Raw genomic sequence first — 17,462 nt, forward strand, 5'->3', positions numbered from 1 at the left:
CCCAGACGCCTTAGGGACAAGCAAGAGGACAGGCTTAAGGAGCTGTACTGGGGAGAGGACGGGGGCAAGCAGGCCACGGCCCGGCCCAGGGAGGGAACATGGAGCCAGCTGGGTCCCTGCGGCGTGGGGGCGAACAAAGCTGGTGGGGTAGTGCTCCCCAGTACCAGTATATGCCCTTCGAACACTGCACCAGCTACGGACTGCCCTCCGAGAATGGGGCCCTTCAGCACAGGCTCCGGAGGGATGCAGGCCCCCGTGCCAACACCCGCCCCACACAGGTAAAGTCCTACAGGGGAAGGGTGGTGGAATCCAGGAGATAGTTGTGTGATGGATTGGGGGAAATTAGGAATTAGGTGAAAAGAGGCAAAAGTGTTCATCTTTTAACTTAAAAAAGTACATGGTAATGTGTTCGAAATACGAAAATCCTTCAAAGGGCCAAGCTCAGCCAAGCATGCACTTAGAGACCCATGCAGTTTTATATAACCCTGACTAACGGAACCCCCGAATCCGGGGGGACCGGCACAGCGACGCATGCTGGACTAGCTCGTGCTTACATAACCTGCGTGGAGTGACAGGCATGGGAACCCACACCCTGTGTGTGCAAGCTGTGTCTTACACCCTCACCCCAATGCAGACACCGCCAGAGCTCTCCCTCCTGACCCTCAGCAGAACACGCACAAACACTGCTGAGAAGGCAGAAGGAAGGTGCTAAGAGAAGTAGAGGAAACTAACTGGATTGCTTGTGAGTGATCAAAGATACACTGGGGTCAACATGAGCAGAAGAAACGCAATCAAACTTTTAGGTGGGAAGGGTTGATCAGATAAGAACCTATTAAGCTGTACGGGCCTGGGAAGGTAAAGGTGCCTGTTCCCGGGGAGAGGGGATTGGGAATGTCCAGGAATATCCAGGAATAACCTCCCTGCCCAGGAGTGGGTTGTGGTGCGTCGCAGACATCTAGAAAGGGGAAATGGGAGGGCGCGACCACATGGGAAGCTTCTGAGGTTGCCATGGATCGACAGGGAAGTGAGGGTCAGTGAGGAAAGGCGATTGCAGAGTATCAGGATGGATCCTGTCAGGACCAGGAAGCCAGACTTTAAAGGTGTTTTAGCTAAAGATAGGTCCAGCACCGATTAGGGGGATCTAGACAGGGTGGGGACCTGAGGGGGACTTCACGGGTAATGCCAGCACTGGGGGCCACAAGTCTATAAGATTCACGCTGCAGCCTTAGTCCCCAACATGAGGCAACCCTGGGGAAAGGGGGCAGTGGGGGGGATGGGGACACCAAGTCAGAGGAGGCTGGAATGGTGAGTGGAAGGGAGGGCGCTTCCTAGGGAAGCTGGAGCCTGCTCTGGCCTCGGAACACAGGATGGGATGGGACAGAAAGACCCTGCTCATGGCCTCGGGCTCCTTACACCCGTGTTCACCAAGCTACCTGGGTGGGGAGAGTGAAAAGTAAAAGGCACTTTCTGCTGACAGTGAAGAAACCAGGCAGATTAACATGGAGCTTTATGCGGGGAAGGCCTGGTAAATTAATTTGGGAAGTAGAGTTGGCTTGAAAGCAAAGACAAGGGGTTTGGACTTCAGTTTTCCTCTGTTTAATTTTTATTATGGAAAATTTCAAACTTAAAAATAGACCCATATGATGAATCCCCAAAGCACCCCTTACCCAGCTGCAACAATTAGCAATATTTTGTCGACATTGCTTCAGCTGCCCTTCCCAGGCCCGGCCTCCCTGCTCCACACACTGGTGCTTTTGTCCATGAATCCCAGACGCAGCGTCGCCTTCAGACTTGGGTCGTCCTTTCCCTCCCCAGACCTGCTTTGATGCCCTGCTCAGCCCTGAACCAGCTGGCTCTGATTTGGCTCTTTTAGGTGTTTCCCAGCCAGGGTTTGGTTTGGAGGACCCCCCTCCCTCACCTCCACCAGCCTAGGACCAGAGGCAGCTGAGACAGCAGGTGGAGAGGGACGTGCCCTAAGCTGCACGGGTAGTGTCTGCCCTCTGAGGCCAGGTGGGACAGGGAGGGACACACTGTCTCCCTCAGTCACTAACCTCAGAAGATGTCCCGGAAGATGAAACAGCCATGAGCCGGGGCCGTTAGTGTGCGCCTGTCCAGAACTGGGGCGCAAACACTGCCACTCATATTGTGAAATCAGATCTCTCTTACCCAGGCTCTCCCAGAACCAGCAACACGGCCTGGCCTGACCCTGGCCTCGGAGGACAGACCTAGTACAGTGGGGGAAGGACAGACTAAAAGCAGTGAGAGCCCTTGCTCTCCCTGCCCCAAACACACATGCTCTGCACAGCGATGAGAGCAGAGGGCTACCAGATCAGAGGGGTGCCGCTCTGCCCTCCCCACACTTAGTGAGCACCTAGTTATCCTGGTCCAGGGAGTCCCTTACCAGGACTGGCTCCTGTTTGTGCACATGAGCACAGGGAGGCAAGGCGGATCGGCTTTCTCTGAGCTTGGCAGAGCATCTGAGGGGCCTCAAGAAAGGCCAGACACACCAAGATGGAAAAACCAAGAGTCACCTTCTTGTCTGTCCTCGTGGGTCCATGTGAGGATTCCTAGGAAGGAAGAGGGTGGCTAGGATGGTAGAGAGAGAGGGGCTGAAGCACCATAAGCTGGAACAAAACACCTAATTGACACGGATGTCCAGTCTTAGCAGAGTTCCTGTGTCTCTACTGCAGAGTAGGAATTGGCCTCCTTGAAGGCCTCCCTTGACCAAGATGGGCGCGGACAGAGAGAGGGTGAGGATGGACGGTAGGTAAGGAGTAGAAGCATGCAGAGAGCGCAGGGCAGGTTCTGCCACAAAAGGGTCCTATGCTAGGCCCTCAACACCCAGGAGTTTAAAAAGCTGTTTTCCCCGCAGGTCTCTGCACTTTCCCTCTTATCTGTTTCTTCTACCTCCAGCAAAACAGACCTTTCCCATTCTCTCTGTGTCCAGATTTATGGCCATTACAAACAGCAATTCTCAGACAAGGAGCAGGACACAGGGATGCCCAAGAAGACGGGCTCCAGTGAGAGCGTGGACAGCAAGGATGAGGACCACTATTCTAAATGTCAAGGTGATGGGGCCTGCAGGCTAAAGGCATCTGGAGTGGAAGGAAGTACAGGGACTAAGAGAATAACTGGGAAGTACCCGCCCTCCACCCTCCCCCTAGCCACACTCCAGTCCTCCTCCCAGCAACAAAGAAGGCATCCCTCCCTGTCTCCTCTCACTTTGCCTTATTCCCTACTCTCCCAGTCGCCCCCCAGGAACCAAGAGTTTTAGAAGGCATTCAAGTGTCCCAAGGGGAGTTGGACTGGGGTGCCTTTGGAAGGGACAGGGGCACAGCTGGCAGAGAGGTGAATAGAAGCTCGGTGAATGATGCATACGGCAAGACTCTGGGGGCTCCGCGCTTCCAGTCCAGTCCTCAGCCAGCGCCCACGGTGGTGACTGGAGAGCCGCTCTGCTTTGCCCTTCCCTCTTCTCAGGCTGTGTCCACCGCCTGGGACATGTGATGAGAAGAAAATTAGGAGAAGACTGGATCTTTCTGGTGCTCCTGGGACTGCTTATGGCTCTGGTTAGCTGGAGCATGGACTATGTCAGTGCCAAAACCCTTCAGGGTAGGTTTGCCGTGGCCCTTCAGCCTCTCCCTCACGATGGCTATTTCTTGAGTTCCTGCCTGGGACAAGTTGGGGGTTCGGGGAGGCGGGTGTTGCCCAGAGGAGATCTGGCCCAGGATAAGACCAGACCTGGACCCAGATCCGTTTCTCCTGCCCCTTCACCTGCTCCCAGCCAAGCTGACGGTGCCCCTCTGATTAGGTGACCAACTCATCCCCATTTTCCCAGGACTTTCTTGGTTTGAGCACTGTCCACCCCGAGTCCCAGGCACCCCTCAGTTCTGGGCCAAGCGGCACAGTTGCTAACAGTGTGCCTGCTTGACTGGGGCTGGCAGCATGGTCGGGGCGTGAGGACGTTCACGGCACACCGGTGCGCTGGGGCCGTGGGGGAGCGGCGACATCCCCGCCTCCCTGGGACTGAACCCAGGCTCGTGTCTCTGCAGCCTACAAGTGGAGCTATTACCAGATGCGGCCCAACCTGCCTCTGCAGTACCTGGTCTGGGTCACCTTCCCGCTAACTCTCATCCTCTTCAGTGCCCTCTTCTGCCATCTCATCTCTCCCCAGGCTGTTGGTGAGCTCTGACCCCATCCTCCCCGTGCCATGTCGTCAGGACAATCTCACTGGCCTCCAGACCTTTCCAGTCCACTTTCTCCTCCTGCCAGCCCTCCTGACAACCCTTTCCCCTGCTCTGCCGTCGTACCCCCCACCCACCCCCATCGCCAGGTCCACTGTCTGGACATTCCTCTCCCCTTGAAACTCTTGCTGGAAGCTGCGCATGATCATTCTTTGACCCTTCTAGGCTCTGGAATCCCTGAAATGAAGACAATACTCCGTGGGGTGATCCTGAAGGAATATCTCACCCTCAAGGCCTTTGTGGCCAAAGTTGTGGCCTTGACTGCGGGGCTGGGCAGTGGCATTCCTGTGGGGAAGGAGGTAGGTCCGCTGGTACTCCAGCAGAGGGCAGCACTGAGCCCAGAGGGAGCCCCGGGCACAGGAAGAGGCAGTGCCAAGGGGCACCGGGAAGGAAATCAATACTCAGGAAGTTCCTAGTCCTGACGCAGAATGACAGACCTGTCTGAGCTGGTAGGGACTTAGAGTGGAGCCTCCAGCCTGGCCACTGGGGACATTTGGGGCGGGATAATTCTTGGTTCTGAGGGGCTGCCCTGTGCATTGTAGGAGGTTAGCAGCACCCCTGGCCTCTACTTCCTAGATGCCAGGAGTGCCCCCCCCCCAGTTTTGACAATCAGAATATCTCCAGACACTGGCAAATGTCCCCGGGGTTGGAGGGAATAGAGAGTCTCCCCCGGTTGAGCACCAGTTTCCTTGTTTTAATATGTGGAAGCTGAGACCCAGAAAAAGGCTGTGCTTTTTCCAAGGTTCCGCTGCTGTGCACTCTTGCCCTGCTACAATCGGGGATCCACATGGCAGCCAGAGTCGTCTTTTCAAAAAGCAATCAGTACTGGCTGACGTCTGCTTCGGAACTTCTAATGGCTTCCCAGTCTTCTCACAATAAAACCCCAGCTTCTTACTGGGGCCTAGGAGACCTGTGCTGATCTGGCTTCTCTCTGGTCTCCGGTCCTCTCAAGCTGCCCTTCGTTCACTGGGTTTGGGTGACAAGCTCTTCCCGTCCCTCAACCACACAAGCTGTTCCTGTACCAAGGCTCCTGCCCCTGCTGTTCTCTGTTGCTCCTGACATGCATGTGGCTCCCAACCTCCTCTCAGTGGAGATACTGCTCAGTTGTGATGGCTGAGTGCCTTCTCTAGTCCCCCACTGTACCCTCGTCTGTCCTGCCTCCTCCTCCCCTCACCCTCCCTCCTCTTCTGTCCCCAGAGCTTCCCTGAGATGCTGGTCCACCCCACCCCTTCCTCTCTGGATTGTAGATCCCGAGGGCACACCCTCTGTCTTGCTCACTACTGTATTTTGGGCACCTTGCTCAGTGCCTGGAGACACAGATCTCCTCTCCGGACCCCCAGCCCCTGACCTGTCCACTCCTTCTCTCTCTCAGGGCCCTTTTGTCCACATCGCCAGCATCTGTGCTGCCGTCCTCAGCAGGTTTATGTCGATGTTCTGTGGCGTCTATGAGGTAAGGTTGAGAAAGTAAAATGAGGGAAGGGCTGTGTGTGTTCGGGGCCTCGGGAGGGCTGTCTGTGCTGGGCTGGACGCGATGCTGATGTGGGGCACTGCGCTAACCCACGCTCCCTTATCCTCTTCACACACGCCCCACCCGCCTACCCCAGCCACCTGTTGCCATCCCCAAGACACCCCTCCCTTCTTGGTCCACACCCCTGCTCCAGACCTGCACGCTGGCCGGTTCCTCTGCTGCCCTCCTGTCTACCCCTGTCCCTTGGTCTCCCTAGCCCCCACCCCATCCCTCGTGAACCCTGCTGCCAGCCCCAGCCCTCCACTCTCCTCGTCCTGCGTGCTTCTCTGTTGCAGACCGTGTCTGGGCAGCTTGATCTCCTGGTGTCGGCCTGTGCGGTGGGCGTGGGATGCTGCTTTGCAGCCCCTGTTGGAGGCAAGTCCCACTTCCTCCCTACCCCGTTCCCCGAGCACGACCTGGAAGGGGGTTGGAGTGGCTGCCTAACCTTTGGGGTGGAGAGGGTGCTCGCCAACGGGACTAGCGGGTGGGCATTCAAGGAGTGACCCAGATCGCAGCCCCTAGCTTGCAGGCACCCATACTTCTCTACTGTGTAGAGGGCTGTGTGTTCCTTTGTGGCTGGCGGCTGGTTTATGCAGGCTTTATTGGTACTGTTTGTCCAGAGTCCTTTCTGTTTCTCTTGCTACTGACACTTCTTGCCCTGGGCCGTCCCCATCTCCAGCCCCTCTCTGATGAGCACTTATTGCCTGACGTGCCTTCCACATAGTTATCTTTGATTTCATTTTCTGTGTTTGGACTTGCGCTATGAGGTCACTTCCTGTTTGCCAAACTAACTGAGTTTCACTTGGCCTGGGAATCACTGGGGAGGAGGGGGCCACTCTGATTCCCTGTGACTTAAGCCTCCCCTTCTGCCTTATTCCCCACCCTTGCTTGTTCTCCATTCCTCTCTGGCCCCCTTCCCTGCCCCTCCCATCTGTCTGTCTGTCTGTCTCTCCCCTAGTAGCAGCCATACTATTACACTGACATGCTGACGGTGGGCTGTGCGGTAGGAGTCGGCTGTTGTTTTGGGACGCCACTTGGAGGCAAGTGATTCACCCTCTCCTGCATCAGTCCGCTGCCCAGGCTGGCTCTCCAGCCAGGTTTTGTCAGCATCCCCAAGTGCAATATTGCCAGTTAAAACGAAAGTATGGCAAGAATAGCGAACTTTTACTGAGCATTTACTATGTGCTGGTGACATTCTAAGTGTCTCTCTACATTCACTCCTGCTAAAAGCCATATGAGAGCCACAGTGCAGAGGAGAGGAAGGGGAAAACTGATTACAGAGAGGGTAAGGGACTTGAGCGAGTGGGAGAGCCAGGAATGAAAACCCGAGCAGCCTCCCTGTTTCCATCCTTGTCTTAAAGCCTGTCGATATTGTTGGACATGTTTGCCCTCCATTTACGACTACGTCTTCTACCAGGGGACTCTCCGTAGTTTGTTCTCCAAGGAAAAACTTCCATTTGTGCGTGTTATTAGGACACGGGTGTGTAGGTGGGCCTTACTTAGACTCATGGTCAGCTTTCGCGAGGGCTACGGATGGGAGTTAAACCCTGTAGCTCCCTGAGAGTAGCTTAAACCTGACCTTAGCTCTTTCTGCATGTGGAAGGCAAAGGGTGGCTTTTCGGACTGTCACCTGTGTCCTGAAACACGAACAAATGGGTTCGGACGGGGAGAGCAGCTGTACCTGTTTGTTTCCCACTCGGTGTGAGTTGTAAAGGGATTACCGCAGTGGGATTATGTGGATCACTCATTGGATCATTGGTGATAAAAAGGACACCCAGCTGACAACTGGGGCAACAAAATTGCTTGAAAAGCCTATGCTTCTTCCACACACCTGCTGTGAGCGCTATCTCTTCGATTATGAAAATGTCATCAGTGCCTTCGTAGGAGTGTCCAGGTAGCTAACAGGACCTGGCTCAGAAATGACGTAGGTAGGGATAAGCCTTCACAGTGAATGGCAGTGCGTCCTGCTCACTTATCCTGACGCTACAGCAGCCCGCACAGCTCAAGGAGATCATATCAGCTAGCCTCCTCTGCACTCTGGCTCTTGTCACTGAAGTCACTAGGCCCCCGAGTGAGGGGTGTGTCTGAATTTCTGTACAGGTTAGACATTACACACTTACATGTATTCCCACTTTCCCCTTTACTTACTCTTTTTGCCTTACAAATCCAGAAGATCTAAACAACATTTTTAGACAGAAAGACTTTTTAAATTTGGGTTTTAATCAGCCAGATTCTTTTTTTTTTTTTAAAGATTTTATTTATTTATTTGACAGAGAGAGATCACAAGTAGACAGAGAGGCAGACAGAGAGAGAGAGATAGAGGGAAGCAGGCTCCCTGGTGAGCAGAGAGCCCGATGCGGGACTCGATCCCAGGACCCTGAGATCATGACCTGAGCCGAAGGCAGCGGCTTAACCCACTGAGCCACCCAGGCGCCCCAGCCAGATTCTTTTAAAATGAAGAGAATCTGGGTTTGGGGTTTTTTGTTTTGTTTTGTTTTGTTTTGTTTTGTTTGCATAAAACTGGAATTTCTAGGATGAACGAGGAAGGTTCTCTTGGAGACTTCAGTGGAGACTATAGGAAAGATAAGAGAGTTACAGATAAAACACATCTCTTGATGTGAGTAAAGGTTCAGGACTGAGAAATTGAGGTGCCATTTTCAGGATGCTTATATTGAGTACAAGTAATAAATGTCCTGGCAGGTTGTTTTATTTGATTGTTTTCCTTTTTTTTTAATGATCATAGAATAATCCTGAAAGAAAAACAATTAGTAATAAGGTGATTTATTCGCTATGTAGCCAACTCGTAATTCCTTACACCACTGCAAAACGTCTGCTTCCACTTTCTGCTAAAACGGCAAACATCGTTTCCCTTCCATCACCTGTGCTCTGGGTTCTGTGCCCCCAGGCGCTCACAGCTGAGAGGGTGGCCAGGCAGACGGAGCGGTCCTCTAGCCCACTCAAAGACGTGTCTCCAGGGCCTCTTGGGCAAAGCGCAAAGAAGGCTGTGAGGACAGGGTGCTCTGGACAGAAGAAAAGGCATCGCATAGTCGCGATCTGGGGGCTCTAATCACAGGAGATGAGAGAATCACTAGAGGAGGCAGGGGGACTTATGGGGCTGCATCGTGAGGGTCCTCAGCGGCCACACACGAGAACATAGATTCTGTCCTCCAGGCTAGACTTTGTCCAAATGTGTTTTACAGAACATAGTTCTCCACGGTGTTAATAGATACAACAGGTGAAAGGGCCCCAAGGTCAAATAAGTTGGAAGATGCTATGTTAAACAGACCGACTGGAGAAGTGACCAGAGGGTCGGCTCTGCCGGCAGGCGTTGCGAACATGCAAACTCTGGCTCAAACACAGCGCTTCCCACAGAACCCCTTTAGCAAGGAACTTCTCCTAGTAGCTCACAGATGGACTTTGGGAGATTCGGTCATGGGCGAAGCGGAGCCACAGAAGAATTCTGAACAAGGAAGGGACATGTCAAACTGCACGTTCGTCCGATCCCTTTGGCAAAAGTGTGCGGAACAGAACTGGCCCGTGGATTAACAGGATTCATCTGAGATTAACAAGAAGACTATTGTAGCCCTAATGCTAGATGATGAGAGAGTAAACTGGATGGGGGCAGAGGAGAGAGAGAGAGAGAAGGGGATGATACATATGCAGTGATAAGAAGTCAAATTGATGGGACCTGGAGGTTGATTTTGTGCAAGGTTTTATAAAGGATGAGAGAGGAAGAGGAATTTGGGCCAGTTCCCAAAGTTCATTTCGAAGAAAACAGGATGGCCAGTGGTGCTAGTAAGCCAAACAAGGAATATAGGAAGTGAAATATAGGAAGTCTAGGAGGAGTTGACCAATTTTACTTTATTTTTTTAAAAAAAGAGAGATTTGTTTATTTATTTTGATGAAGGAGAGAGGGGAGGGGTGGAGGGGCAGAGGGAGAGAACCTTCAGGCAGACTCCCTGCTGAGCCCTGAGCTCCATCCCTCCACCCAGGAGATCATGACCTGACCCGAAACCAAGAGTCAAGAGTCAGACGCTTTACCAGCTGAGCCTCCCAGCTGCCCCGGTTTTACTGTAGTTGGTTGAGCTTGAAGTTCCTGTGGCAGATCCAAGTGATATCAAATAGGCAGCCAGATGGGTGAGTTTGAAGTTCAGGAACCGAGCTGGAAACATCACTCTGCGACCCAGTAGCATGGAGGCGGAAGTTGAAGCCGTGGGCATAAATGGAGCTAAGAGAGTGTGTCTGTGAGTAGCAAGGACAGGATACCAAGGCAAGGAAGGCCCTAGCCTGGGCGGAGGCAAAGGAGCCAGAGCAGGGGCACAGAAAACATCCAGGGTGCCAGGAAAGAGCCAACCCCAGAACCTTAGAGACTAGAGAGTTTCCAAAAGCTGTTTGTGTTTGTAAGGCTTTGTTTGCTTTTATTTTTTTTTTTTAAAGATTTTATTTATTTATTTGAGAGAGAGAGAGACAGTGAGAGAGAGCATGAGCGAGGAGAAGGTCAGAGAGCGAAGCAGACTCCCCATGGAGCTGGGAGCCTGATGTGGGACTCGATCCCGGGACTCCAGGATCACGCCCTGAGCCGAAGGCAGTCGTCCAACCAACTGAGCCACCCAGGCGTCCCTTGTTTGCTTTTAGAAGCACATTTTCTGTTTGGCTCTGACAAATATTAAAGTCAGTGGTCATTCCTGAGGATACAGTGACAGACTGCTAGGGAAAGCATCCCAGAACCACCTCGTAGGAAAGAAAATCTAGCCTAGGGTTTCAAAAAAAATGGTTGCAAAATATGCATAAGTTGCATAGCTTACGCCCCAGCAAATCAAAGCTGGTTTGGTTTTATTACTACTCAAGAAAAGGAGAGACTTGCCGCACCTGCTTCCCCACTGTGTCAAATCGTCCTTTTAGCCGGAGGACACAGATGCCTCACCTGATGTGATTTGAGGAGCAGGGGCAGAAGGGGTGGCTGGCAGCTCTCTCTGCCCCCAATTCCACCGTCCCTCGCTCCGTTTTCTGAAATTTCACCCGTTCTGTTCTCTTTTGTTTTCTTTCCTTCACATCCTCTCCTCACTGTTCATACACAGAAGAGGCAGTAAGGCTTGATAATGTACCAGGCGTGGGATTAGGTGGGGGGTTCCAAGGAATTTTTGATCCTGCAGAGAACTCTGAGATGGAAACAAATCACTCTATCTGCAAGTGGCAAGTGCCCAAAAAGTCCCAAACTCTGAGACAGGAAGGTGATGAGAGGGGCCTTTTCTACTTGGTGAGGGCTGCTGGGAATGCCTTCTGGGAGAGGGTGGCGTTTGAGCTCACCACTAGGGCCCTTCGGCCAAGTGCTGCAGCTACTAGACGAGAGGGTAACGGTTCGGCCACCCCCCCCACGCCCATGCGGCAAGTAACCCCCCCCACGCCCATGCGGCAAGTAACTTCCTGTGACTGTGAAATAGAGGGGGGCTCTTGAGGAATATGAGAAATGTAACTTGGAGTACAGAACAGGGAGAAAAAATGGCTGGGGTGTGAGATGCTCCCTGAAGGGGGAGAGGGGAGCTGGGGGGGTCTCAGGCAGGCCAGCACCTGCCCACCATGGGGAGAAAGGAGGAGACAAACCTCATCTGGCTCACGGCCTCGCATGGGGCCAAGTTCTTCCCCATTTATCTGATGATATGCCTCAGTTCCCTGGTTTCTCCTCCTCATTTCTGATAAAGATGAAGTGCAGCTAGGTCATTTTGTTATCAGTTTTTACTTTGCATCTAATCAAAGTCCACTCCCTTATTCTTAATATGTTCAAAGGTTACTTTTTTTGCCGTCTCTTGAATTTTTTTTTATGCTCTCCTTAGCGTTCCTTACTTTGTCCCTCCCCGTGCCTACTGTTGGTCTGTACATCTACCAACTCATTTTCCAGTCCACCATCTGCTCTTGGAAACAGTAGCGCTTAGGGCTTTCCATTAGCTTTCCTCCTATCTCCTTCACCTTTTTCTTAAGCAAAATCGTTTTGAACTTCTAGCCTCTTGGTTTTTCTCCTTGTTTGGTTCTTTTAAGTCAGGTTTTTATTTTATTTATTTATTTTTTAACTCTGGGTGAATCTTCTACTTTCTTTTCTTGGAATATCGAGTATTGTCAGCTCTCTTTAAGTTTTGTTGTTTGTTTTTTTTTTTTTTAAAGATTGTATTTATTTATTTGACGGACAGAGATCACAAGCAGGCAGAGAGGCAGGCAGAGAGAGAGAGGAGGAAGCAGGCTCCCCACTGAGCAGAGAGCCCGATGCGGGGCTCGATCCCAGGACCCCGGGATCATGACCTGAGCCGAAGGCAGAGGCCTTAACCCACTGAGCCACCCAGGCGCCCCTCTCATGAAGTCTTTTTGTGTTCATTTTGGTTATTTGTTTTTTATAAACTTGCCCTACGGTATGTGGCGCATGGGAGAAATGTGAAGGAGAGTCCCTATAAATCCCGAGCTCCCACCGTGATGCTTGGCAACTCTGTTGAGCACCTGCTCTGGAAAGGTTCTCTCTCCTAACTTCTCTGCAGAAACTTGCGTAACTGTGGACATGAGGCAGCTGCGAATCCCCCCCAACCCTCCTTTCTAAGGGAGAGAGAGGGAGGACCTCCCGATCTTCCTGGTTTGTGGGTTAAGGACCACCCCTCCTCCCACCCCATCCCTCTCCGCCCCTCCGCCGCCCCCCATCCCCTTATCTTTGTTGGACCACCTCCCCGGCCTGCAAACCACTGCCAGCAGGAGCCAGGGTATGGTTTAGAGCATGAGGCTCCAGGAGACCATCACTTCCCACTACTGCTTCCCTCATGATCCGGGTTCCAGCAAAAGCACCTCGGGCCCACAGGTGGGAGAGTGGGGGAGCGCTTCTCGCTTTCCTCCGCACCTGACTCCCTCCACGCCCCTGCAGGAGTGCTGTTCAGCATCGAGGTCACCTCTACCTACTTTGCCGTGCGGAACTACTGGCGAGGATTCTTTGCGGCCACGTTCAGCGCCTTTGTTTTCCGCGTCCTGGCCGTGTGGAACAAGGACGCAGGTGACAGGGCAGCCTGGGGTGGAGGCTGGAACCGGGGTGAGGAACAAAACGCCCTGGGGCCGCTTAGAGAAGGAATGGATGCCATTATTTGGAGAGAGGGCCCAAGGCCCAAGGATATAGGGCAAAGATCTAGGTCATAGCCTGGGAGGAAGGAAAGCGCTGACCCGCAGCTGGGGACTCCAGCCTCGCCCCGCGCACCCCCCCACCCCCAGCACCGGGTTTCTGGGGTGCTCCCACCGTGATGCCTGGCTTTCCCTCCCACAGTCACCATCACTGCTCTCTTCAGAACCAATTTCCGAATGGATTTCCCCTTTGATCTGCAGGAGCTCCCAGCCTTCGCCGTCATCGGGTCAGTGGGCTTGGCCGCTTGGGAGTGACCGGGGCGTGGGGTGCGGCTGCGGCCGGAAGGGGCCCCGGCTGGAAGACGGTGGGGCAGACCTGGCTAAGTGTGCATCGCTGAGGGCAAGAGGGCAGGAAGGGAGGGTGGACGCCTGGTATTTGTCTCCCGCGGAGGGCCGGTCTGCGAAGAGGGTTCCATTGCTGTATAACTTACGCCCTCAGGATTTGCTGTGGCTTCCTGGGAGCTGTATTTGTGTACCTGCATCGCCAAGTCATGCTCGGCGTCCGAAAGAACAAGGCCCTCAGCCAGTTTCTGGCGAAGCAGTGAGTCACTGCCCTCCTGTGTCCTACCCGTTTCCATTCTGCTTTCTCCATGAGCCCCTCCCTTTTAATCTTTGTCAAAGGCCGTCCTTGGCTTTAGGTGGCTCGCGATGAAATATAGGAGCCCGATATACCACACGGGAGCAAGGGGCGTGGTCTGCCCCTTAAAAGTTGCTTTTTGGTGACAAGAATGTCATGTGTTTAAAGAGCTGAGGCTGCGTGGGCCCAGCTCGCTGGCTCAGCGTGGCGTCCCCTGGGGCTAACTTGCAGGGTTCCAATCTGTTTCTTTTTCAGCCGCCTGCTGTATCCCGGAATAGTCACCTTCATCATTGCCTCACTCACCTTTCCGCCAGGAATGGGTCAATTCATGGCTGGAGAGGTCAGCTCCAAGGAGTCTGGGGGGTGGGAGGGGTCAGGTCACTGAGCACAAGACCAGACTCAGCCAGGGCAGGGCCACAGCAGACATTCCTCAGGCTTCTGAGCTCTTTGGCTCAAGGGTTGAACCTCTCCCCCGAAAGAAGAGCAGGAGGGTCCCTCAAACAATGAGACTGGGGGAGCAGTTCTGTACAGAGCGCTAGTACCTGACATCCTTGGAGACCTCCCCCTTTTGCTTCCTCCTCTCACAGCTGATGCCTCGCGAAGCCATCAGTACCCTGTTTGACAACAACACGTGGGTAAAGCATGTGGGTGACCCTGAAAGCCTGGGCCGGTCGGCCGTGTGGATCCACCCACAGGTCAATGTGGTCATCATCATCTTCCTCTTCTTTATCATGAAGGTACCCCTCCTTGCACCCCTAGCCCCTTAAGCTTCCATCCCTTTTCAACCGGGAACCCACGGTTTGCCTAAGAACTTCACTGGGGCTTTGTCCGACCTAAAGAGAAATAGCTATGCTCCCATAGTCTAGGTGAGTTGCTCACCTACAGAAGTGAGCCCGTATCTGGGTTAATTGCTCCCTTCATGTCAACCTAGCAATGTTGCCATAATTACCATAAGCCTGCTAAAGGTTCCACTTGCTAAATGATCAAGACGTCACAGCAGCCTAGTAAATGAGGAAGAGACAGGGTTGAGCAACTTAGATAACTGTGTAAACACCCGGCATAAATTAACCAAATCCCCCACATATTAGATAATTAGGTACTTCATTCTCCTATATCCGATGATCTATCTTTAGATGATTTGCATATCCATTTGTCCCTACCTAGTGGGTAATCTCTTTTCTAGAATTGCCAAAGAGATTAAATATTTAACTCAATATTTTAGTGACTATAAATAGTTTTTAAGACTTTGTTTATTTATTTAGAGAGAGCATGCTCTTGAGCTCAGGGAGGAACAGAGGGAACAGGAGAGAGAGAGAATCTTACCCAGACTCCCTGCTGAGCTTGGAGCCCAACATGGGACTCAATCCCACAAACCTAGGATCATGACCTGAGGCAAAATCAAGAGTCAGACACTTAACTGACTGAGCCACGCAGGCGCCCTATAAGTAATTTTTATACATGTTGTTATTTCCCCTTTTGCTGGTGAGGCCATGAGGATTTTGCCACTTGCAAGCTATTTTCTCTTCATTTCAATTAGGAAACCAAAGCTGGCCTCTTCCACGTCTTCATAGGCTTCTCAGTCACTGCTTTATACAAACACACTCTTATTTCCACCCCCAGTTGTACATTATTACAATTGCTGCTTTCCCCATTTTGTTTTCTTTCTCCGTGATTGCCTTATTACAAATCCTATGTCTTGCCTGAATGATCCAGCATTTTCCTCTGTACATTAAGGTTCTCATTCAAAAGTCGGTCCACACTGAACGTTCATGCTTTTGAATATTCACTTACTCATGACACATTTTTTGAATCTATATTTTCCCAGGATATGAGTCACTAAGTTATATTTACATTATATTAGCTGTCATGGGTTCATTAAGTTATATTTACATTATAATAGCTGTCATGGGTTCATTTATTCCATAAATGTTATTACACCCCCAGTTGGGGCACCTACCGTGTGCCAAATATATAATATTTGATTGTTGTACTTTGGCAAATCTCTTGCTTATGGTTGAAAAAAAATGTCTTTGCTTTTGGCTGCTCCTTTAATGTACTTGTCAAGGACCCTGTGATTAAAGACATCAGGTGCTTGACACACCAGGTTCCAACTTTGTGACTTATATTCTCAGGATTTGCTCTGGGTTTCTGGAAACTGCATCTCTGCATGTTCTTTCCCATTCTGCTCCATGTGGGTTCAGGGGGTCGGCAGCTTCAATATTTTGTACACCCACTTTATTACCTTCAAAAGATTTGATATTTTCATCGTAAGTTCGTTCTCAGCCTTGTTAAGGAATTGACTTTAGGACTTTCAATACAGAGTTCCTCTTCTCTATTATAAATCCCAGCTTCCTGTAAGTAACCAAATCCAAGCTTTGATAGCCTCTCAGGATTTATTGTTCAAGGATAATGATTGCGTTTTCCTGATATTCCTCTAGACTGAACTATATGTAACTTTGGGATCATACATATCTTTAAAATGTCAAGCTCTTGCAAAGTTTTGTAGAAACAAAATACCATATATTTTTCGCCATGTCCCCTACACCTCACCTCACCTCCCCAGATTCCCAAGTATGTGTCTGGATTTGACTTCACAGATTAAAGTTTATTCTGGGAGGCCTACTTGGATTATACAGCAGGACTCAACTGTATGTCGCTATTATTAATTTCTCACTGAATCACATCCTTGATAATGTTTACATCATGCAGGTAACAGGGGAAGAAACTCACATACTTCCTGGGCTATATTTCAAGCCTCACAGTTTGCATCAGGCCTATGCCATTCCATAATATTTAAAAATGTAGGGGCACCTGGGTGGCTCAGTGGGTTAAGGCCTCTGCCTTCGGCTCAGATCATGATCTCAGGGTCCTGGGATGGAGCACTGCATTGAGCTCTCTGCTCAGTGGGGAGCCTGCTTCCCCGCCTCTCTCTCTGCCTGCTTGTGATCTCTGTCTGTCAAATAAATAAATAAAATCTTAAAAAAAAATAAAAATAAAAATGTAACTAACACCACTCATTGCTATAAATCCATGGTATTGTCCAATTATAACTGTTTCCAGCATTTTCACTTTTCTGTAATTGGACCCATATGCATCATCCCTTTATCTATTCCTAAGTGTAGGTGATAGGCTACATAACCAAATTAGAATATGAAAGTGACTGGAACTATTTTTCCACAGTCTGGTTTGAAATTTAGCCTGTATGGACTTCCGGTGGTATTCACACAGGCAGATAAGGTTCTCCCCTATTGATGAAGGGAACTTCCATCTTCCCCAGTCTTAAGACATGGAAATATCAGCATGCTGTAAGTTAACAGCTGCTACAATGGGTATGAATAAAATTACACTTCTCAGTTTCCCTATTTAATAAGTCTAAAGTCATTACCTAGTATCACTGACCAGCATAGCCTGAGGCTCTGTGGAATTCTCTGCAGCACTCCTTCTTGTGAAGGGTCTGACTGAAGTAGAATCTGTCATGGTGGGTCTCTAGCTTCCCAGTTCTCCAGCGCTGGATGTGTAAATTCTTGGGAGTTACTTGTGTTCTACATTATTTACATTGCATCTGGATCTTTCCTTTGGTGTGCTAATAGCGCGAAAAGTTTGCTAACCTCGGGTCATTCTTTGTCCTTAGGAGTTGTTCACTTCAAGGCCCTCTGATCCTCATCTGTTCTTACACATATCTTGGAGGATAATCCAAAATTCATCCTCTGAAATCAGACCTATCAGCCACCTATAATCTGTATTACTGGAGCTTTCAGATTAACCCGAGCCTACAAAATCCCATACGGCTTTCGTGTGCTTATTCCAAAGAGATGGTACAAAGTAGTTCAAGGGGTCTCCAGTTGTTACATGTCAGAATCATTTGCAAAGGTTAAGTAAGCTTCAAATACCCAGAACTCTGTGTCCACACGAGTGGACTTGGTACAGATTTTCAATTACAAATATTTCAATCCTGGCAATTTGTTCTAATTTAGTTCCTACCATCTTTTACCAC

The 17,462-nt window shown here is 50.8% G+C and overlaps 1 protein-coding gene across 1 annotated transcript in view; it reads left to right on the plus strand.

Moving 5' to 3' along the window:
* The first annotated feature begins 98 nt into the window (after positions 1–98).
* The window catches only part of CLCN1 (chloride voltage-gated channel 1), a 29,521-nt gene continuing 12,157 nt past the window's right edge, over positions 99–17,462 (plus strand). Inside the window, exons 1-12 of the mRNA XM_044246771.1 lie at positions 99–278; positions 2,948–3,068; positions 3,478–3,609; positions 4,050–4,178; positions 4,407–4,540; positions 5,614–5,691; positions 6,710–6,788; positions 12,644–12,769; positions 13,034–13,118; positions 13,331–13,432; positions 13,724–13,808; positions 14,056–14,205. Coding sequence (XP_044102706.1) covers positions 99–278; positions 2,948–3,068; positions 3,478–3,609; positions 4,050–4,178; positions 4,407–4,540; positions 5,614–5,691; positions 6,710–6,788; positions 12,644–12,769; positions 13,034–13,118; positions 13,331–13,432; positions 13,724–13,808; positions 14,056–14,205 — 1,401 coding nt within the window. The remainder of the gene's footprint in view (positions 279–2,947; positions 3,069–3,477; positions 3,610–4,049; positions 4,179–4,406; positions 4,541–5,613; positions 5,692–6,709; positions 6,789–12,643; positions 12,770–13,033; positions 13,119–13,330; positions 13,433–13,723; positions 13,809–14,055; positions 14,206–17,462) is intronic.

Source organism: Neovison vison, chromosome 4 (genome assembly GCF_020171115.1).
Source record: "Neovison vison isolate M4711 chromosome 4, ASM_NN_V1, whole genome shotgun sequence".
NCBI classification, from domain to species: Eukaryota; Metazoa; Chordata; class Mammalia; order Carnivora; family Mustelidae; genus Neogale; species Neogale vison.